Source organism: Ipomoea nil, unplaced genomic scaffold (assembly GCF_001879475.1).
Source record: "Ipomoea nil cultivar Tokyo-kokei standard unplaced genomic scaffold, Asagao_1.1 scaffold0317, whole genome shotgun sequence".
In the NCBI taxonomy this organism is placed as follows: domain Eukaryota; kingdom Viridiplantae; phylum Streptophyta; class Magnoliopsida; order Solanales; family Convolvulaceae; genus Ipomoea; species Ipomoea nil.
Window position 1 is genome coordinate 5,193,150 of NW_017616745.1, and position 22,837 is coordinate 5,215,986.

At 35.4% G+C, this 22,837-nt stretch overlaps 2 protein-coding genes across 2 annotated transcripts; both read right to left on the bottom strand.

Annotated features, from left to right (window-relative positions):
* Positions 1-8,314: 8,314 nt before the first annotated feature.
* On the bottom strand, positions 8,315-9,259 carry LOC109166435. Its single transcript, XM_019315398.1, has one exon. The coding sequence runs from the start codon at positions 9,257-9,259 to the stop codon at positions 8,315-8,317; it is 945 nt and encodes a 314-aa protein (XP_019170943.1).
* An 11,694-nt stretch (positions 9,260-20,953) lies between these two features.
* LOC109166444 (SKP1-like protein 1A) lies at positions 20,954-21,427 on the bottom strand. The gene has a single exon (XM_019315404.1). The coding sequence runs from the start codon at positions 21,425-21,427 to the stop codon at positions 20,954-20,956; it is 474 nt and encodes a 157-aa protein (XP_019170949.1).
* Positions 21,428-22,837: the final 1,410 nt, after the last annotated feature.

The following is a 22,837-nucleotide window of genomic DNA, read 5'->3' on the forward strand; positions in this document are numbered from 1 at the left end:
CCACCGGGTGGTTCCCGGATACCTGGGCGTCGGCCCATGCCACGCCGGACCAATCCAACGCAATCGGACGAGTATAACGGAGGGGATGTCCTCCGTGTTGGTAATGGCGCAGGTTTGATAATTTTGCGCGTTGGTTATGCATATGTACCTTCCGAGTCCAAACCATTACATTTATATAATGTGCTTTATGTCCCAAAACTGTCTGTTTCTTTACTGTCTGTTCACCGGTTTACAAATGAAAATAACGTATTTTGAATTTCATAAGAACTGTTTTATTGTGAAGGATTCAATAAGCAGGGCAGTGCTGCTTAAGGGTCCTACGTCGGGCGGCTTATACCGGCTACCGGTCTCTCAGTCTCATTTTGCCTACCTAACTTCCCGTCCCGCAGTTTGGCACCGCAGGTTGGGCCACCCGAATGCGCATGTCCAAAATCACATTTTAAAGTCTTGCCCAGTTGCACCAAATAAAGCCGAGTCATTGGGATCATGCACATCTTGTCACCTCGGGAAAGCATCCAGATTTCCATTAGATAGAGTTTCATATTCTAGTGAAAATGTATTAGATTTTCTATATACCGATATCTGGGGCCCAGCTCATTTAATCTCGGCTAGTGGGTTTAGATACTTTTTACTATTTGTAGAAGATTATTCGCGGTTCTGTTGGTTTTATCCCTTACGGGTAAAATATGATATATATAAAATTTTCGAGTTGTTTCGAGTCATGGTAGAACGTCAATTCTCGCGTTCTATCAAATCAATTCAGTCTGATTTAGGCGGCGAATATCGCAAGATGCATCACACTTTCACCCAACTTGGCATTATTCACCGCCAGTCTTGTGCATATATGCACAAACAAAATGGCAGAGTCGAACGTAAGAACAGACATATTGTCGAAACAGGGTTAACCTTATTGGCCGAAGGTTCAGTTCCACAACAATATTGAGATTATGCCTTCGAAACAGCCACTTGCCTAATAAACTACTTACCTACATCAGCCTTGAAATTTGACACTCCATACACACGTCTACATAAAACCCCACCCCCATACACGTTTCTTCGATTCTTCGGGTGTCAGTGTTACCCTTATCTCAGGCCCTACAATCGGCACAAGATAGAGTATCGCTCGGCACCCTGTGTCTTCTTAGGGTATCCGCCGTCCTTTAGGGGTTACAGATGCATGGACCTAACGAGTGGAAAGATTTATATCTGCCGCCATGTGCGTTTTGATGAATCTGTTTTCCCGTTTTCAGGCTTAACTTTACAGGCCAGAACACCTACAGTTCCACATCTGGTGCCATGGGCCGCTGGACCGATAGTAGCACAACTCCCGATACTGTTCACACTACAGTACAACCGGATTTACCTAGTCCCACGCCGTTGGCTCAAGACCCTCCTCCCCTGGCCATTGAAGGTCCCACTGAACCACATCGACACAGGACTCAGGTTCAGCAGCCTCATTCACAGGAACGTGGGCATATTATGCGACTCAAGCACATGACACGAGGCACGGGCGAATAGTTTCATACCCTAAGTGCAACTACTGATCCGACCTGCTACTCGCAGGTTGTTGGGCATCCTCAGTGGTGTGATGCTATGGATTAGGAGTTTAATGCCCTATTACATAACAACACATGGAGTCTGGTTCCAGCTGAGCCGCATATGAATGTCGTTGGGTGCAAGTGGGTGTTCCGAACCAAACGCACTGTAGATGGCTTGGTAGAACGATACAAAGCCCGATTGGTTGCCAAAGGGTTTAATTAAGTGGCTGACGAAGACATTTTTGACACTTTCAGCCCTGTGGTCAAACCGACTACAGTCCGGCTGCTGTTTTCTCTAGCCGTGACAAATGGCTGGACTCTGCGACAGCTAGATGTCCACAACGCTTTTCTCAACGGCCATCTGGCTGAAACAGTTTATATGAAGCAACCGCCGGGGTATGAAGACCCTGTCCACCCAGATCATGTGTGTCATCTTCAGCGGTCGTTATACGGGCTTGGTTCAAAAGATTACATGATTTTCTGCTATCTGCAGGTTTTTTGGCGTCTAAAACCGATGTTTCTCTCTTCTATCACTCTACTGGTGTGTCTCGGGTGTACTTACTTGTCTACGTTGTCGACATCATCATGATGGGGAACGACCCCGCTCTTATTACTAATCTACTCGACTGCCTATCCACAGCTTTTAAGATACGCGACCTTGGCACTCCTAGTTTCTTCCTCGGCGTTGAGACTCTGAAGACTGATACTGGGATTATACTCACTCAGCGTCGCTATATGAAGGACATTCTGAGCCGTGCCGGCATGACTGATTGCAAATCGTTGGCCACTCCAGCTGCCGTCAATCAACCTGTTTCCCCGTCTGGTCAACTGTTTGACAACCCGACTCAGTATAGGCGCATTGTTGGAGCACTGCAGTACTTAACCATTACACGGCCAGATCTAGCCTATGCGGTCAATCGCCTGTGTCAGTTCATGCACTCTCCACGGTTGATCATTGGGCTCTACTAAAGCGGGTGGTGTGTTACATCACAGGCATGCTCGACTACGGCTTACGACTCTCCGTCTCCGCCTCCTCCGCTGTTCATGCTTTCTCGGACTCGGATTGGGCCGGCTGCCCCCAGGATAGGAAGAGTATGAGTAGTTATGCTGTTTTCATTGGCGCTAATCTCATTTCGTGGCTATCTAGAAAACAACGTACGGTCGCCCGCTCATCAACTGAAGCCGAATACAAAGCCCTCGCAGATGTCTCGGCCGAGGTCACATGGGTTGTCTCTCTCCTACGTGAGCTAGGTCTTCACTCTGGCGAACCGTCTACTCTCTGGTGTGACAATCTGGGCGCCACGTACCTGTGTGCTATCCGGTTTTTCACACCCGGACCAAGCATGTCGAGATTAATTTTCACTTCGTCCGAGATAAGGTTGCCTCTGGTGAACTGGTGGTCAACTTTGTGTCTACGAAGGATCTGCTGGCCGACATCTTCACCAAACCGCTACCCGGGCCGCGGTTCGCTTTGCTACGTGACAAGCTCAATGTGGTTGCTCACCACCCTTGTGCTTGAGGGGGTGTGTTAGCCATATTATTATTATTGTTATTATTATCTTTGACTAGTTTTGTAGTAGGTTTATTTTATATGGTGCTCCTGTTAGATAGGATAGTCTTATGTTAGTTGTTATTGCTTTCATATTGTAACTCCTATCCTATTGGGATTGAATGATCATAATAGTTATCTCATCGACACTAGTTACCAGTTACCACACGCGCATTGTGCGAATAGATTAATGTCTAATGTGTATTATTAAATTAATGTTATCCCGTCATATATCAATGCAATATTATCAAATTTTCTATACGAGTAAATATTTAAAGCATCCATAAAAATCAATCAAAGCCAATCTCTATTATATATAGGGAAGGGTTGTATAGCTTCCCGTGCGGTTGTGCGGTTAGATCTGAGTCGTTGATCAAATTTAGATCAACGACTCAAATCAATGAAAATTAAAAAAAAAAAAAAAAAACGCGCGCATGTTTGGAGGAAATATGCATTAGCTAAAAATGGCGCACCTTAAGTGATAGAAACACGCACCTTAAGTGTTAGATCTTAAGCACAAACTCACACACATTAAGTACAAAACCCACACACATTAAGCACAACCTCACGCACATTAAGCACAAAACCCATGCACTTTAAATATCAACTCACAGACTTTAAGTTTCAACAACTACTGACATCAAGCACAAACTCACGCACATTAAGTACAAAATCGACGCACATTAAGCACAAAACCCACGCACTTTAAGTATTAACTCACAGACCTTAAGTTTCAACAACTACTGACATTAATCATTAACCTCACACAAATTAAGCACAAAAGCTACGCACATTAAGCACAAAGTCCACTCACATTAAGAACAAATCTCACGCACCTTAAGCACAAAAGTCCACACTTTAAGTTTTTACAACTACTAACGTTAAACACAACCCCACGCACATTAAGCACAAAACTCACGCACCATACGCACAAACCTCACTACACGCATCTTATATACAAAACTCACGCACATTAATCAAAGATCCGCTCACCTTAGTTTTGACCTAGATGCAAAAATTACAAAATTACCACCACATTTTTTTTTTAAATTTTGGCAATCCTGAACGTTGATTTAAGCGAGATGAATGGCCTAGATTAAACCGTACAACCGCACCTGGGCACGCTAACCGCACCAGAACCTAATTATATATATATATATATATATATATATATATATATATATATATATATATATATATATATATATATATATATATATATATATATATATATATATATAATACCTACAAGCTACAGTAAATTAAAGAAAAAATAATTCTAAAATAGGTGGTTGAATGGGTGGAGCAAAATTCTCATATTAAAAGGTCATGGATTTAATTATTATCAGCACTCTTTCAATTGAATTCATCACCTTAAGGCAATTTATGTTTGGGACTATTATACAAGCATTAAATTTATTCTTGTATGCAGAGCTCCCTTTTTACGAAAAGGAAAAAAAAATTAAATTAATTAAATCCATTTTTTTAATTCTCTATGTGGATCAAAACTGTCATTTTGCTAATATTTGTGGAACCAAAATTAGTATTTGCTCAATCACAAAACATACCTTGGAGTTGTGGAAAAGTCAAATCGGCCAATTCTTTGGAACCCCCCAATGAGCACTTCTCATGAAAAGGATAGTCAAGTGAATGGAGTATAAATTTTTTACTTAAAAGTTAATAATTTAATTATTATCAATACCCTCTCATACTATATATTACAGACGAAGACCAAACAAAGAAAAATTTCTCAAAAAAATTTGACTTCATTTTATATTTTAGCCTGTTAAAATTTAAAAAGAAAATTATCAGGTACTGAGGTACTTCTAACTACGCCTACAACGAGGCTCAAAACCTAGACCTCCCACATAGGGGAGCAATCCGATACCAATGGACCACAAGCCACTTGACTATAATCCTTATCAAGGCATGCTCGACTACTGCTTACGACTCTCCGTCTCCGCCTCCTCCGCTGTTCATGCTTTCTCGGACTCGGATTGGGCCGGCTGCCCCCAGGATAGGAAGAGTATGAGTGGTTATGCTGTTTTCATTGGCACTAATCTCATTTCGTGGCTATCTAGAAAATAACGTACGGTCGCCCGCTCATCAACTGAATCCGAATACAAAGCCCTCGCTGATGTCTCGGCCGAGGTCACATGGGTTGTCTCTCTCCTACGTGAGCTAGGTCTTCACTCTGGCGAACCGTCTACTCTCTAGTGTGACAATCTGGGCGCCACCTACCTGTGTGCTAATCCCGTTTTTCACGTCCGGACCAAGCATGTCGAGATTAATTTTCACTTCGTCCGAGATAAGGTTGCCTCTGGTGAATTGGTGGTCAACTTTGTGTCTACGAAGGATCTGCTGGCCGACATCTTCACCAAACCGCTACCTGGGCCGCGGTTCGCTTTGCTACGTGACAAGCTCAATGTGGTTGCTTACCACCCTTGTGCTTGAGGGGGTGTGTTAACCATATTATTATTATTGTTATTATTATCTTTGATTTGACTAGTTTTGTAGTAGGTTTATTTTATATGGTGCTCCTGTTAGATAGGATAGTCTTATTTTAGTTGTTATTGCTTTCATATTGTAACTCCTATCCTATTGGGATTGAATGATCAGAATAGTTATCTCATCGACACTAGTTACCAGTTATCACACGCGCATTGTGCGAATAGATTAATGTCTAATGTGTATTATTAAATTAATATTATCCCGTCATATATCAATGCAATATTAACAAATTTTCTATACGAGTAAATATTTAAAGCATCCATAAATATGACCGATGACAAAAATGTTTGATTAACCGGTGCAATGACAGTTTTAGAGGGAAACACACTCGCTGAATAGTACTCAAGCATAATTTGTGCAACACAGAACCCTATTAATTTTGGCGTGATCCATGTGTCTCTTGTTGCCTCTTCCAACATAAATGAATTCTTGATTACTTAAACAAAGTTCATGTTAAATTATTTTATATTGATAGTTGAAAGACCGTGGGTGGGTGGTTAAAATTTGACAGTTGAAGGACCATGGGTGGTGGTTAAAATTTGATAGTTGAAGAACCATGTGTGGTTAATTTGGACCACGGATGATAATAATTTAAAAATTGAATGACCATGGATGATCAATTTGAATGTTTAAGATTAAATATGACAAAATTACTATATCCGGAGGACCATAGATGCTATTAACTCTGTTTTTGTCAAATACTTGTGTCGTAATAGTTTTTATTTTTGGAGATCAATTTAGTGATTTTCTTGTGGGCTTACCAGTGTTGGGCTGTCTAGAATTTTTGTTTCTGACATTTCTGACATTCATTTTTCATGTGGGCTTACCAGTAATGTGTGTGTGTGTGTGTGTTTTTTTTTTTTTTTTTTTTTTTTTTTTTTTTGAATAAACCAGTAATGTGTTAATAACTTAATATTAGATGGTTAGAAAATATGTTTGATGTCAATCAAATTATTTATAAGAAGATTGTGGCTAAAATGTTTGAGGTTGAGGTAAACAAAAATATTTCAAAATATATATGAGAGGTTATAAATGAATACTAATATACTATATTGTATTTTGTAATCAAACTATTAACTATTTTAATTAATAGTGATATTCTTTGTTTAATACTTTTTGACACCTTTAGACGAAAAAATCATGTCTCAGCTCCGACACTTGAGTTTTCTCTTATTCTACAATATATATATACGCGCGTGCGTGCGCACACACACACACACACACACACACACACACACACACACACACACATATATATATATATATATATATATATATATATATATATATATTTACATTAAGTAATTGAGCCATTTTTAATTGTATTTTTCATTATAAATATGTAATTGTTGCTGAGTAATGGCTTTGGTCGAGTTGAGACTCGAGTTTTATTCAAGTTTTAGTCCAATATAAGTCTTTTTTCACAGATAAATTTTAGATTTGACTATGACATTAGATTGGTCTCAAACCAGACTTAAATTTTGCACTTTATTATCACTAATCACTTGATGTTTTGTTCATCTTTGTGTTTTACTTATCATAACAAGTCAATTATTTTCAATACTTATTAACATTATAGTCAAATTTGAATTTGATTATCCAACTACCAGAATATTTTTTGTCTCAACAGTACTAAATAATATGAGTCGTGACATTCTTATATTTATTAATATTCATATAATTATATAAAATTCTGTATAAAATACTGGTTGGACCACGTAATACATTCATATATATATATATAAGTATTTTCTTGGTTAACATCATCATTGACAACCAAATTAAAATCTGTGATTATCATATCAACTTACCACTTGTCTCCTACTTGCTATACAACACTTGTCACATTCATTGATTAACAGATATATATACCTATCATATTCCCTGCATTTAGGAATCATAATTCACCAAGTTAACAGAACACAACAGCCCCACCATCTTAACAAAATATGTTTTCTAAACATTTGTGATGCTATTTAATTTAAATTATTCATTTATTTAATCCAAACTCACCCTCAAAAGACATAGTCCCTCGTCTCAGGACCTCACATAATTGTAAAGGGATAAATCGCAGTGACATAGTGACCTATAAAAAGACTAGTGTCTGATGTCCACATAGTTGTCCAGACTCAATCATAAATCCTCACTATCAATCTATCACCAAAGTACCAATTGTTGATTTATTTTCATCCCAACCTACCAACTAAACAAAGTATATATACTCGGCCTCCTGGATAATGATTCAATGGTTGAGAAATTGCATTTAAACTCATCTCCGATTATAGAATCAGAATTTGAATCACAATTTTAAGTGAAGTGAAAATAAAATCGTTTCTAACAACATAGTGAAAATTTCAATCATAATCTAAAATGGAGCGGAGACAAACCCGCTTCCCACACAACAGAGCGAGAACATAAAGGTACAGCTATTCAACAACTTCATTATACTATATTTGAGTAAACAATAAAACAACTCACTATATACATCATATCTGATAATATTAATTTTCCCTTTTTTAGATGAAAAATGTTTTTGTGTTTTGTAAATTAAACCTTAAAAAGGAAAAAAAAAAAACAAAAACAAGAAACAAAAAGGAAAAAAGTACTGTAATATTCTTTGCAGTTTGCACTTTCCGCTGTAAAATAAAGGGGAAAACACAAAATAAATTAATTACTACTTCACTTTAAAATATTAATTAAAATTTTTGAAATTAAGTTAGTAGGCCCCACGGTTGATCATCTCCATGTGCTGCTGTATTGACTGTTCCCTCTGCAACCTCATCTCCTCGTTGAACTTCTTGATGAACGCTTCCACTCGCCGGTTCAATTCGTCCTGACTCAGCGACGGCTCTTTCCTGGCCTTCACCGGCGGCAGCAGCGCCGCCGCCTTCGGCGAGTCGTAGTTGGTCCGGTCCTTGAACGTCCGCGACTTGAGCGCGTCTCGGTCCTGCGGCCGAGGATACGGAGGAGCGTGATTCTCATTCTCGTCGGCGGAGGCGTTCTCGAACGAGTCGGACCGCCTTAGCTGTATCGCCGGCGTCAGGAGGTGGTTCCTTTCGGTTATCATTCTCCACGTGTTCTCCAGTGTCTCGTGCTGTTTCGGCCTCGCCGGCAACCTCAGACCTTCAAGGCCGGCTTTCGGCGGCGGTTTTTGGTCGGCGAGTGATAATTTCTCAGCCGCAGCCCACCGGAAAAGTCCGGTTTCATCTCCCAGCGGCGGAGCGACGACGGCGAAATTAGAATACTCGCCGGCGCCGCCATCATCTTCACTCACAGCTACAATAGAACCGTTCACCTCCGGTTCAAAATCCGGTTTGAGCTCCAGCTGAGCAACGGCCACCAGACGGTTCAAGTCCGGCGAGGGAGGAGTCCTGGCGGTTACTAACAACCTCCGAAATTCTCGGGGATGCAGTTGCGTCTCATCATCTTCAATACTCTCCCGTTGGAACCGAGAGGCGAGAACGATGGTGACGATGATAACGTTAATGGCGACGTAAAGGTACAGCGGCTTGAGGCGCGCCGTGAACCCGGTCCAAACCGCCGAGAGATCATGCACGAGAACCGGAACGCCGGCTCTCATCGCCATGGAAACCGACACAGCTCCGGCGGAAATCAACAGAATCTTCAGATACCGAATCACTTCGCTCGTCTCTATCGTCATTTTTCTTTCCTTTTTCTTTCCTTTTTCTTTTACACTCAGAAACCAGTGAATGAAAGCTTAATGGAAATGGCGATGAGGGTATCGAAAGCTAAGCATGGAAGTATATATATAAGCCATGATGAAATCTGGGCCGTTTAGGAATGGATCATTTGACATGGATCGGGTCGGGTTAATCTGCAAGACGTAGAAGCGCCATTTGTACAACAATTGTACGTAGTAGAACTCGGATGGGCCCACGTGTGGGGTCAACGAGTAATTGTGGTTGTTGACTTGTTTTTAAGGATAAGGTCATTTCCTTAGCGCGGTAATTCATTCTATTTAAGGATAATGCTAAACATTAAGAAAAACAATTATGTATATAAGTAAATTTTGTGTTGAAAGTTTTTAACAAAGAGAAGAATTTAATCTCTAAAATCCATATTAATCACGTAAAAATTTGGTAAAACTAGGTGATATTGTTAAGAGTTCTTGCGTTAAGATTACGTTACAAGTGAAAAAAATTTTAAAAACGGAAGTATTAAAGTTTTTAACAAAAATAAGAATTTAATCTCTAAAATCAGTACTAATAAAGTCAAGATTTGATAAAATAAAATAATGTAATTTATGTGACATTATTAAGAGTTCACGCGTTAACATTACGTCACAAGTGATAAATTTTTAAAAAAGGAATATAATATGGGTTCTTTAAAGTCTTAGATTGCACAAATCTCTTTTAAAGACTTATTTTTTGAGTGATTCAAAAATTATGAATTCCCAAATCTAATGAATTTTATTACTTTAACCCAACATAATTTATTTGATTAGTTAGTAGGTTTACACCGGCCACAACTTAAAAAGCTTGGTTGCCCTTCATTATTACTTTATAGTTTTTGTACATAAGTAAATCACATGCATGATATGTCTTAATGTCATTATATTTGTCGAAATGTTTCTATATTAGTGTTCCGCACATTATGATAGTCAACTAGACAGATTATCAATTTTACTTTAAATTGGTCGGTCAATTAAATTGTGAGTATAATATTTGTTAAAATGCTTCTATATTGGTGTTTCGCGCATTATGAAAGTCAACGAGACAGATGGTCAATTTTACTTTAAGGGTCTGTTTAGAAATCCAGAAAATGATTTCTGGAAATCATTTTCTGGGTTTTGGGTGTTTGGCTAGGTTGGAAAATGAATGGTCAAAGGAAAATGAAGAGAAGTCAATGGAAAATTAGTCCAAATTTTCGAAAAATGACTTCCCTTTTATTTGGGGAAGTAATTTTCCATCTTCACCACACTTGCTTCACTTCAGCTCCTCCTCCTCCTTCAAAGCATAGAGAACTCCACCAACAATATTTTCGGCGGAAACCATAGCTGTGGTTTCCGCCGGAAACATTAAAAAAAAAAAAAAAAAAAAAAAACGAGAACAAGAAGAAAACTTTTTAATAATTAAGATTATTTGATTTAAAAAAATAAATATTATTATTATATATATTTTTTTTATTTTAAACAAAATAATTAATTACGGAGTATATAAAATATTTAGTTATACAATTCTATCTTATTTTTCAGAAAATGAACCAAACACACAAACACTGTTTTCTGCCGCAAACACAAGAAATGAAAATATTTTTCAAAAAATGACTCATTTTCCAAATCATTTTCCTGCTTTTCAAACCGACCTAAGTTGGTCGGTCAATTAAATTGCGAGTATAGTTAATCACTATTATCGAGGTGGAGTTGTGGTGGCAAAATCATTCTAGAACTGCCAGCTAGATCAGCTAGTATACAATACACTCTGGACTTCCCAGATGCCATTTCTGTCTCTCTTTTTCTTCTTCTTTTTCCCCAGAGAGTATCAGTGACTATTTTACTCTGCAAATTGGCACTGGGAAGTGACCACAACGGTCAAATTTCTCAATTGACCGTTAGCAGCGGCGGAAGCTTTTTTCACCGGCGGAAAGTGATGCCAGTAAGGTGGTGGCTCCCCTGCCCCACTCCAGCTGGTTGTGGTGGCTCCCGTTGCCGACCACTGGCTTTTCATCGGAGAGCGATGCTAATTTTTTTTATAATGGAAAAAGACTCTGGAGAAAGTAACTGATCATCAGAAAATGTTACTTGCATATTTAGACAAATATAACTCTCACGTAAAGTGACAAAATGTAATAGAGATTGGCTTTGATTGATTTTTATCAAATTTTATCATGTTGGAGAAAATGTATATCAGAATGATTATAATAGAGACGAAAATTATATAGTTTCATATGTTCGTGGTTGTGTCCCACTGCCCACAAGTAACAACTGGCATGAGAGCTAAGCTACTGAAGTTTGAAAATGAATTGAACTATATATTTAGTTAAATGCAATGCTGAAAATTTTGAAATTTCCGACCACCTGAAAATGATCTTAAATCAAGTCGAAAGTCTTGTTCCGACCACTTTTGATATCCGAAAAAATCTTCGTTGCTATTTCCGACCACTTTTTGCTTTCGAATTGATTTAAGATCATTTTCAGGTGGTCGGAAATTCCATAATATCCAACAGTGATGCATTTTTCATGGCTTAATTAGCATCCCTTAATTATAATGCTATTTAGTTACAGATTGAGTGGGTGAACATGATTGTCGTACTTAATGATTACGAGTTCGATCTTGTCAACATCTATCACAAGTAAATTTTATTTTTGTTTAAATCTTGTACAATAAATTTAACCAAAATGATATTGACAAGAATTAAATTGATGATTTTCAAACATGAGAATCATATTCTATCTACCTGACCGGAAGCTTTTTAATTCTTTAAAGAAATACTTATAATTATACTGTCTGTCGGTCTGTTTGGAAATTTCTAATGGGCCATGAAGGAATTGACTAATGATGGAATAAGGGAATATTAGAGCCGTTTATGTTACTTTTTCATTAGCTTTTTCATGGTTTTCTTAAATGAATTTTTTACTATACTTTATCTTAACTATTAAGGTTGATATGATGACAATAAAGGTATCCAAACTATATATATATTCCCTTTTTGAATTTGTTAGGTAAAACAACCTAAGATATCCTTTCAAAAAAAAAAAAAAAAACCTAAGATATAATATAACAACATAATAACATTTAAGATTCTATGTTTTATTTAAATTAAGGTCAAACTTAGGTTCTAATATTATTCATGCATTATTGATTGTTGTTGGAGTTTCTAATCGCACTTCATTCGCGGTATGAATGTGAGCACTGTGTTTGCATTTTTGTGCATGTCAATTTATATGAAAACTCCAACTCTTAACTATTGAGACATTCGTATTTGATTTTTTAATTTATATGAAAACATGCATGAACTTTTAAAAAATTATATTCTCGATGATGAATATAGTCCTTTTAACTTAATGAAAGAATCAGTTAAATATCAACATTTATTATTAAGTGACAAAAGCTCAACCATCGGTTATATAACATGTGAATGGTTATTTTATATAACTTTCTGCAAGCTAAGAACCTACCTATATGTTTGCAGAGACATTATTCTTTTAAGATTTTTCTAAAAGTGTCAGTGTGAGAAACAGAATGAAGGAGTTCAGAATTCTTCATTGAAATGAAGATCTCTTTGAGCCTTAACTCGTCAATAGGAAGGATGGAAATGAGGTACAACGGTTAAAGAGTGGTCAGGAGGGTTTAAAAGCGCATTTTAAACCCTCCTAGATGTGTGTATGTGTTTGGTCATTTTAACTAAAATTTCTACAATCATAGTTGTAAACGAGACAATAGATAGAAACTCTAAACCAATTTTTTTTTTTTTATTAGATCATGAGATTTCTTGAGCAGACCCTAATTGTAGGAGCCACCTTTAAGCCTATACCATACCATACGAGCATACCCTAACTGTAGGAGCCATGCTCAAACTAATCCACGTTCGCATCGGACTGGCCCAATTAAAGGGTAAAGTACTGGCCAGATTGATTATTCCATACAAAAGGGGATTAAAATCGCGACCTCTCTTACAGGATGACAGTGCATAGCCACTCAGGCCAACTAAGTTAGTTAAAATTAATCTAAATTAGAGCAATCTAGATCATACAATTAATAACAACCGTAACGTGTCCTCATAGAGTCATGATTAATTCAGTCAAGTAATAGCACGGTGGAAGAAGACCGTCGTCGGTCGTCGGACTGTACCACCGCCCTTTTGCTAGGTCTTTGCCACATTGTACAGTCTCTAACCCTCATACTACGGCACTATTTCATGGATTATATATATATTATTTATTCAATTGTATTGGTTCACAGTCTAATAATCTTTAAAAAAAAAATTGATATAACTCGGCTTGGATTGATTATTTATATTATTGGCCTTTACCTACTTGTAATTTTTATTATTTTTTATTAAAATTTATGTGATAAATGATACTTTTCGTTCTTAAATTATAGAAAAATAATACTACTATTTTATATTATTTAAGTATATTATACTCACTTTTCGTCTCTCAATTGTATGCGATTTTTTTTTCATCTATCAAATATATATCTACAAAGTGGCTTTTTATTTTAAACTTAATCATAATAAAATTTAGGAATGGAAAATTTTACTTTGCAATGTAAACAATTAAGTAGATGAAAATTTGTGATTGTATAATTCATGAGAAAAGTAAAGTATCATTTTATTTACAATTTTCTCTATTTATTTAATTGTCTAATGGCGTAATGCATGCATGTATTTGATTAGTATATATATATAGAAAGGAATAAAAAAAAAATTTGGATGACAATATAAATATGCAGCCATCACTAGGTGAACTTTGCAAGCTCTTCTGCTCTTTTCTAATAGCTCGCAAAACTATACATTAGAGGGAAATCACAAAAAAAAAAAAAAAAAAAAGAAGAAGAAGAAGATTCTGAACATGTGAGTTTCTGATACGAAAATTGTGTTTCACCCAACCGACTACACATTTTTGGCTTTATAAAATTATTTTGAACATATATATTAAAAGTGTTGATGAAGAATAATTTATAAGCTTAACCTACCAGATTAGGACTAGCTAACAGACACGTGCATGCACGGGCTCATTGTTTTGTACCGTTGTTAAATAATTACAAGCATATAATAATTATTAATCATTTTGAGTGTGTGTGTGTGTGTGTTTTTTTTTTTTTTTTTTTTTTTTTTTTTTGGTGTTCAACGTCGACAGTCGAAATCCATGAATTTAATTATCCTCTTTGTGTTTTTTTTTTCTTCAAAAAAATATATTATTTCTGTCATATACTCTATTGATTAAGATTCTTTTGATTCTTTGTCGGTTGAGGAACATACACTTGCCAACCAAAAATAAAAATCTATGCAAAAGAGATGAATCTACCTAGAGAAGTAATAGTATGCAATGGACCAATAATTGAAAATAGAAATTCATGAAAACTCCCAATTTTTTTTTTTTTTTTCAAATTTGTTTCAATAATTTAAAATAGGAATAAGGGTTAAATATACCACTCAACTGTGCACCACATTGCAATTGGGCCATCAAACTAAAAAAGAATGCAATTGGGTCCCTGAACAATGTAAATTCATGCAATTCAATCCAAATTGACTTGTTTACCTGTAAAGGCGGTTACTGAATTTAAAAATATTTTTCTAATAATTTTAAATTGAAATTAAAATTAAAAAAAAAAAAAAAAAAAAAAAAAACCTTCGTCTCCGGCATAGATGAAGGGGTGGCTTCGTCTTGGGCCGTCTCCCCAACCATGGAGACGTCCTGAGATGAAGCCACCTTTGTCTCAGGCCGTCTCCATGGCCGGGGAGACGACCTGAGAGTTGCCCGCCACTTCGTCTCTGACGGAGACGAAGTGGCGGCTTCGTCTTGAATTGGGCCGTCTCCTCGGCCATGGAGATGGCCTGAGACACCTTCGTCTCCGCAGGAGACGAAGTAGTAAAGAATACTTCTTCGTCTCCGATGAAGACGACGTAGTTTTTTTTTTTTTTTTTTAATTTTAGATTTTAGAGTTTTTCTTATTTAAAATTATTAAAATAAGTATTTTTAAATTCGGTAACCGTATTTCTAGGTAAACAGGTCATTTTTGGATTAAATTGCATGAGTTTACGTTGTTTAAGGATCCAATTGCATTTTTTTTTTTTAGTTCGATGACCGAATTGCAATTAAGTGCACAGTTGAGTGGCCCATTTGACCCTTATTCCTTTAAAATATTTGGAAAATAGCAAGACGCTACCCTTCTCTCAGCACATGTCTTCAACCCATGATTTACTTTGGTGCCGATAGTTAGGATTAAGTATTTACGATTATGTTAAAAGTAATAATTAGTAGTACGCGAATATATAATTTTATTTTATTTTTTATATTTGTATACTAACCAATACGTGACAGGATGAGACTTGACTTTTCAAGTCTCTACTCAATCAAAACTTTTGTTAACTTGGGGACGACACACCATACAAGTTGGTCAAATTGTGTTACAATGCAAGTTCAATTCGACTCTTAGTGAGAGTGGCCAATTAACTTTATTGATTTGAGCTAGTCAATGATGTAATCAAAAATTTCTTTTTAAGATTTAATTGGGGAAAAATCCCCTTTCCCCCCTTTTGGTGTCTGATTTCCCCTTTTCATCTTCTCCCAAAGGTCGTTCTAAGGTTTTGAATTGGAATATACACCATATAATATAACCTGGAGGCCGGATGTGGTTGAGTGGAAGGAACTCATACATTCTTAACCAAAGGTCAAGGGTCCAATCTTTGGCTTTGGAAATGGAGCAGTCTTAAATCTCTAGGTCAGCTGTCCCACCCAAAAGAGGCATCTACAATTCAGCGAGGTGATTAGTCACTGTGTCCGACAATGAAAACCCTAGGCATACCTAAAAAAAAAAAAAATACACCATATAATATTCTTATTACGGTTAAATTAAACTGATTTGGATTCAGCTCAAATCATGCTCGTAACTTACAATCTTAAATTGTGATGAAATAATTACAAATGGACCCCGAGCGGGACAACATGGAGCGAACCAAGTTCGAAGCATCCGGAGGAACCCATAACTGGACCTGACCAACCCGGGTGGCCAAGCTTCGCGCTTGGCCATGGGGTTTGCCAAGGTAGATCACTTCGGCCGAGGTCGGCCACGAGCTTGGTCGAGTGACGGGGTCTTCGTGTTGGTCCGATTCTTGCGGCGTTGGTTGCAATTACAGCTTGCCACCACTTTCTCCTGGGTTGTTATGGTCGAAATTGGGTATAAAAACACTCCATCTTGTCCTTACCCAATACTCTGTCTTGTTATTAATTACACAATTCCTACATTTGTAATAGCATTTCGTACTTGATTAAATACAACATTTGTCCCCGTGACTTACATTCATATCGATATTTGTCCCTTTTATTTCACTATGCTTATCATTTGCGTTCGGTTAATCTTATACTTGTCATTTCTATAATTTAGTCGGGTTAATTAATTCGAACTCCCGGATTAATTTTCTCCATCGAATTACATTAACAATTAGTTTACTAAATATTTAAAAGTATTGTTTTTATGATAAATAATTTAAAAGTTATGGTGAGTGAGACTATCAACCACTTTTGTAAAGAAACAAAATATCATTAATCACTATACGACCAATTTATTCATTTAGCTAAGAATGTTTTTGTCTTCCCCTCGAATTAGGTAACTATCCGAATTCAAACAAAACTGCTTCAAAGCCTCAAAGGTGTTGGAAATTCAAGATCCATAAAATAATGGGGAAAAAACTAGTGGGAAAAGAACAGGTGGCGGCATATGGACAGCATAGGCCCCACCTAACGGCAGAGCAGTTGCCCCTTTCTAACGGAATAAACTACCACTCTAGTACTAATACATCTTTTGTTTGTTGGACGATATTTTTTTTTAATGCGTTTGTTGAATGATTTAATTGCACATATTTTTAATTTAATAATTGTGCAATCTCAATAAGTTTTTTTTTTTTTTTTTGAATGCTACTAGCTCTATTACATTGTAGTATCTGTTCATATACTTTCTCAACCTACTGAAACACAAAGAGCTAATAACACCTCCATTGAGGCTCGAACTCACAACCTTCCAAATGAAAGTCCAACCCGGGTACCATTGGACCACATAGTCCTGCAATCTCAATAAGTTTAATTGTCTCTTTGACACTTAACTTTATTCTTTTCAAAATACGAGTCATTTTGTAAAAAATATTTCCTGCCTTTTCTAACCTCATAAAACTAAATGAATTTGCAAAACCTTAGGTTATGTAAAATAAAAATATCAAAAATTCTTTCAAATCTTATGTCTTTAGTTCCCACTTCCCAGATCGAATTGACTTTATATTTTGGCGTGCATGAATGGTCTATTATAAATTTCCTTTTTTTGAAAAAAATAAAATTAATTCCTTTCTAAAAGTGTCATTTCGCTAGCTGCGTGGTTAATTACATTTGCATACCCAAAATGCCACACCCCAGTATCTCATTGGCACATATATGTAATTAAACATAAGAGCTCCAAATGTGAAATTTTGAGTAGCAAAACTGTCACTTTCGTAATAAATGCCATTTTTATCACTTTGCACCGCAGATTATCTTTAGAGTTGGAATGAACTGGAAGCACCCAGAAAAGCAAACCCTAACCGAATTTTTTAATTTGATATCAGAGCTAAATCTTTACGATTCATCATAGATTCATCACACTTCTATCTACATGTTGCATATAGCTCATCAGAAAGCTAAGTAATTGAATTGCACACATAACATAACTTGTTTAACGTATTATATATGAATAAATATTTAGTAATAGTCTTTTGACCTTCGTGATTTGAACTGATTAGTTATGGGTAACGGCAACCTAAGCTGATTTATCTTCTTATGATTTTTAGCCGGCTAGGATAACAAGACAGGATTTACCTAATGCACATCATAGAATAATGACTACGAATTTTCTTCGTTATCCAAAAATAAACAAAAAAAAAACATAAATATACCGTCAAAGTAACAATAAGTTTAGAGTTTTAGTTAAGACAAAACACATATTTCAATTTGAACCAGCCCAAGGGTTCAAGACGCCATTAACAGTGCAGGCCTAGCTAGTCAGTTGAGACATCCAAAAGGACCAAAACTACCCGAGTTTGTGTTCGCTAAGTAAATGTTTGTGTTCTAAAAAATAATGAAAGTATATATTTATTATCTATATATTATATGGTTGCCGATGATAATATTATAATAAATATGGGACACCCAACAGATCAATTTATCTGTGAATTTCTGGTACGAAATCTTTATCGAGTGGCTGTGCAAAGTTCCTGGAAGATCAGACGTGGTCAAATGCATGCTCTGTAACATCAAGTAGAAACTTCCTAGAAACATGCATGCAATGTCTGAACCTACCTTAATCTTCACGTCAGTAAATAGAAAATACAAATGTTATCTTGAGAGGGTTGGTTATGGCCGGTGCTTTATCCAACATATACAAATTTTATCCTCTTTTACACTTTATATATATTTTTATTTTTTATTTTTAGATTTTTATTGCTTTTTTGACGAAAATGATGAAGAAAAACACATTCACACGCGCAAAAGATTCGTCACACAATTAATTATTATTGAATATAGTAATATTGTATTGTCACCAACAAATCCCACTAGATTATTGAGCAGGTGTACGTGATAACGTGACTTGATCGACGCCGCGATCTTTGTGTAATTAGTATGTAGTTAGTGATTAAGTATGATTGGGTATATATTTATTCTCAAAAAAGCATGATTTGGTATTAGGATAACTCTAACCAAGTTAGTTAGACAATTTAATTTTCGTGGTTTAAGTTATTCAACTTAGAAAATGTTTATTAGCACAGCACAAAAAGTCAATAACGTCTTCACTGAAACTTGAACCCATAAACTCTTATGTGAAAATTTAACTTGGTATCATTGAACCACACAGTCGTTGTTATAGATAACTTAGTTGACTTATCTCTTTATAATATTTTGTTGGCTAATGTCAATGCTAGCTCACTAGACAATCAACTCAAAATAATCAATTGTAGAATTTTATTTTGTACGTAATTTCAAGATGTAGAGTTCAAATCTTACCATAGAATCGCGAAGGACACTCATCTAAGGTGACGAGACATTATGAAATTATGATTAATAGTGAGGGGCACTTGTTTCAATCCTTATATCATGGACCAAGGTTCACAGTGCATTATGGACCCTGGAGCATGTGTATGTGTTTTATATTGTGAGAGTTTGTGTATTGTGTAATGAAATTTTGTACCTTGAGAGTATGAATTCTGTACCTGAAACAAATTAATAATTGTGTCTTATATTATGAATTATGTGTCTTATGTTGTGAAATTATATGCCTATGACACAAATTATGTACCTAAATAAGATTTGAAAAATAAGTAAAGGTGTGTTTGGAAACCCAGAAAATGTCATTTTCTGGTTTCTAGTGTTTGGTGAAAAGTGGAAGATGTGAGTCAAAGGAAGATGAATGTTTGATCAAAGGAAAATACTCTTTTTTTTTTTTTTTTGAAGATAACTTCCTCTCTTTTTGGGAAAGTCATTTTCCAATTTTCACACACTACCGTCACCACCGTCGCCACCATCACCACAACTACCACCAATCCACCATCCACCACCACTGCCACCGTACTAGATAAGTGTTTATTTATCTATATTTCGCCCTTATATTAGGTCATTTTGTCCATAGATTATTCTAAATTTCACGAGGATTAGTACTTATTTGTGTTATTCTGCAAGGAGTAAAGTATTGGAAAGCGTTAGAGGTAAAGATGGCAAACCAAGGAATTGAAGATTTGGAGCAAAAACAAGAATTGAAAATTAATCTTGCTGATCATATATACACTGGGCGTGACGCGGCCTTCGTTCCATTGCGCCATCTTATATTTCCAATAGAAATACAACAAACTATATACAAATAACATTAACATGTTATATATACATTTCATGAAGCTAGTTTGATCGAAACTCAAATTCATAACTAAATATATACATAAAACAAGGGAGTTTGAGGTTTCAACGTGCAAATGTTAAACAAGAGTAAGTGTCTAGTTAACCTAGGAGAAGCTAAACTCGACTACAAGAAGATGACACGTGTTTGATCTCCCCAATTCAGCAATATGATACAAATGTAATTTAGGGTTCACTTATTTTTTACCCAACCCTATGCGTCTTGTGTTTTTTTTTTTTTTTTTTTTTTTTTTTTTTGGTTCATTCTTGTTTTTGTTATCTCATTTGTGGATTTAAAACTACAGTGACAAAATTTAATATTCTTGTTGTGAATGATATAACAAGCAATGTATGTGATTGTGGTACATATTCCAATCATATAGTAAATAGCTTTTAGAAGAAAAAAACAAAAGTAAAAAAATAACATAAAATTTCACAAAACATAAATTGAACAGAATTAATAAGCAAATCAATTCAATCTACCAAAACGTCAAATTTAATTAAATATAAAATAAAATAAGGAAAAATTCCAAAACCCTAAATCCATAAAAAAAATAAAAAAAATTCAAACAATAATTCTTATATAAGTTATGATCAAATATTAATTCATTAAATTAAACATAACATATAGTATTTGAAGGGTATAGGGTAATTTGGGGCTTCCCACCATACAAAGATAATTTTGTTTTTATTTTTTAATTAAATATAAAAATATTTTTTAAAAAAACCCCCCAAAATTCGAAAATCTTAAACCCAAAAAATATTTCAAAGCGCCCAAGGATTCTCATTTCTGATCTCCTCTTCTTCCTCCGGCGATAAGTCGTTCTCCATGTTGAATGTCTTTCTGATCTCCTCAGGGGTTTTGCCTTTGATCATGTCCACAACTCTACGGACCAGCTTCTCCTTCAACTCGCTTATCGCCAGATAGTCCGCCGCCGTGAGAAGAACGTAAAGCTCCGCCTGCTCCACCTCCACGAACTTCTGGTCGAACTCCTTCTTCTCGGCATTGGTTTTTCCGGCGGCGGTGTGCACTTCGCAGTACTCGAGAATCTTCGCGAGCGTCTCTCCGTCGACTTTGGGTAATGGGATAACGGAGTTTTCGCCCATGCTTGAATCCTCCACCACGAACTTGATAGTCTGTGACAGCGCCGCCACGGACTCCGCCACCTCGAACTCCTCGCCGTCGTTGGTTCTCAGTCTCACCATTTTCTCGCCGTCGTTGGCGCCGGAAGAAGACATGATGTCAAATGATTCTTCTGGGGAGAGTGAAGATGGTTTTTTTTTTTTTTATTGAGGATGCGAGAGACCAAGAGTGTCTGTATGTATATATAGGAGGCGGCGGTCTGCTTTTGCATGGGGATAAATTATTCCTAGGATTTGTCAAATTTAGAAATCAAGATATTATACCATATACGGAGTATATTTTTAAATTTTGAAAAATAAAATTTAAAAACTTTACTAATACTCCATAAATTTAAAAAAAAAAAAAAATCTGCAAATACCTTTTTAATCAAGTTTGTCTCTCATGTGTGATTGGTGAGCTATTACACAAGCGACATTTATTCAATGTATATTTTTAGATAATTGTTGTCAGTTTCATTTGTTATCCAAAAATAAATATTCTAAGTTATGATAGTGAATAGTATTTCTTATTAAAAAATAATGTTTACTTAAAATATATACATAAAAGTAAGATATATATAATATGGAGTTGTATATTAGTTTTTAATTATTAATTTATTAATATTTATACAATTTAACTACCTAGTAGTTTTAAAATATTGTCCAATAACTTTTTAAGATATATTTTGAAGGCAATTTAACAATGAATTTTAATTGGTAATAATATCTATTCGTACACAGTTGGAAATTTACCATGGACTCATCTAAAAATTAATTTATCTCGAATCCAGCTTGATGTGCTTCTTCTTGTTATTTGGACTGTGATGTGATTTGCAAGTTATTAAACTGAAATTAGATTTACCCTAGATAATGATTGTGAATTTCTTCTTTAAATTGAAAAAAAAAATCTTAATATAATATGTTCAGATACTTATATTTTAATTTATAATTTATTAATTTATATTTAATATTAATATAATTTATAAAATAATATTATCAATTTATAAAAAGTATAGCTTATATATAACTTTATATAGTTTATAAAAATGTGTGTACGTTCTCTAATATTTTGCGTGGGAATAAAGTATTCCAAGGTTTTGTCAAATGTCAACTTTAGAATTAAATAATCTAGACTAATTATATATGTACTTTTAATTTCATTATCTACTCTCTAATATGTAGAATGTTTTGATTGCTTGATATAAATGGGGTCATGATTTTATCTATTATGAAATACATTTTTTTTTTCTCTCCAATAATAAAACGCGTATACTTAATGAGAATAAAAGTTGAAAATAGGTTTTGTAAGATATATTAAATATAATATATCTATATATATGTGTGTATATATATATATAATTATATATACGACTATATAAATTGAGAGAAAGAGAGGGGAATGAATTGATTGATTTCCACGATTGTCCTCATTATACCAGCAATCTGCAATCTTGTGTCCATACTTGCCACAATTGTAGCAATGAAATGGAAATTTAACTTGTTTGGTATTACCTTCACCTCTTCCTT

What these genes read in the sequence shown, in the direction of transcription:
- LOC109166435 (XM_019315398.1), bottom strand. Translation starts at nt 9,259, where the DNA reads ATGACGATAGAGACGAGCGAAGTGATTCGGTATCTGAAGATTCTGTTG.
- LOC109166444 (XM_019315404.1), bottom strand. Translation starts at nt 21,427, where the DNA reads ATGTCTTCTTCCGGCGCCAACGACGGCGAGAAAATGGTGAGACTGAGA.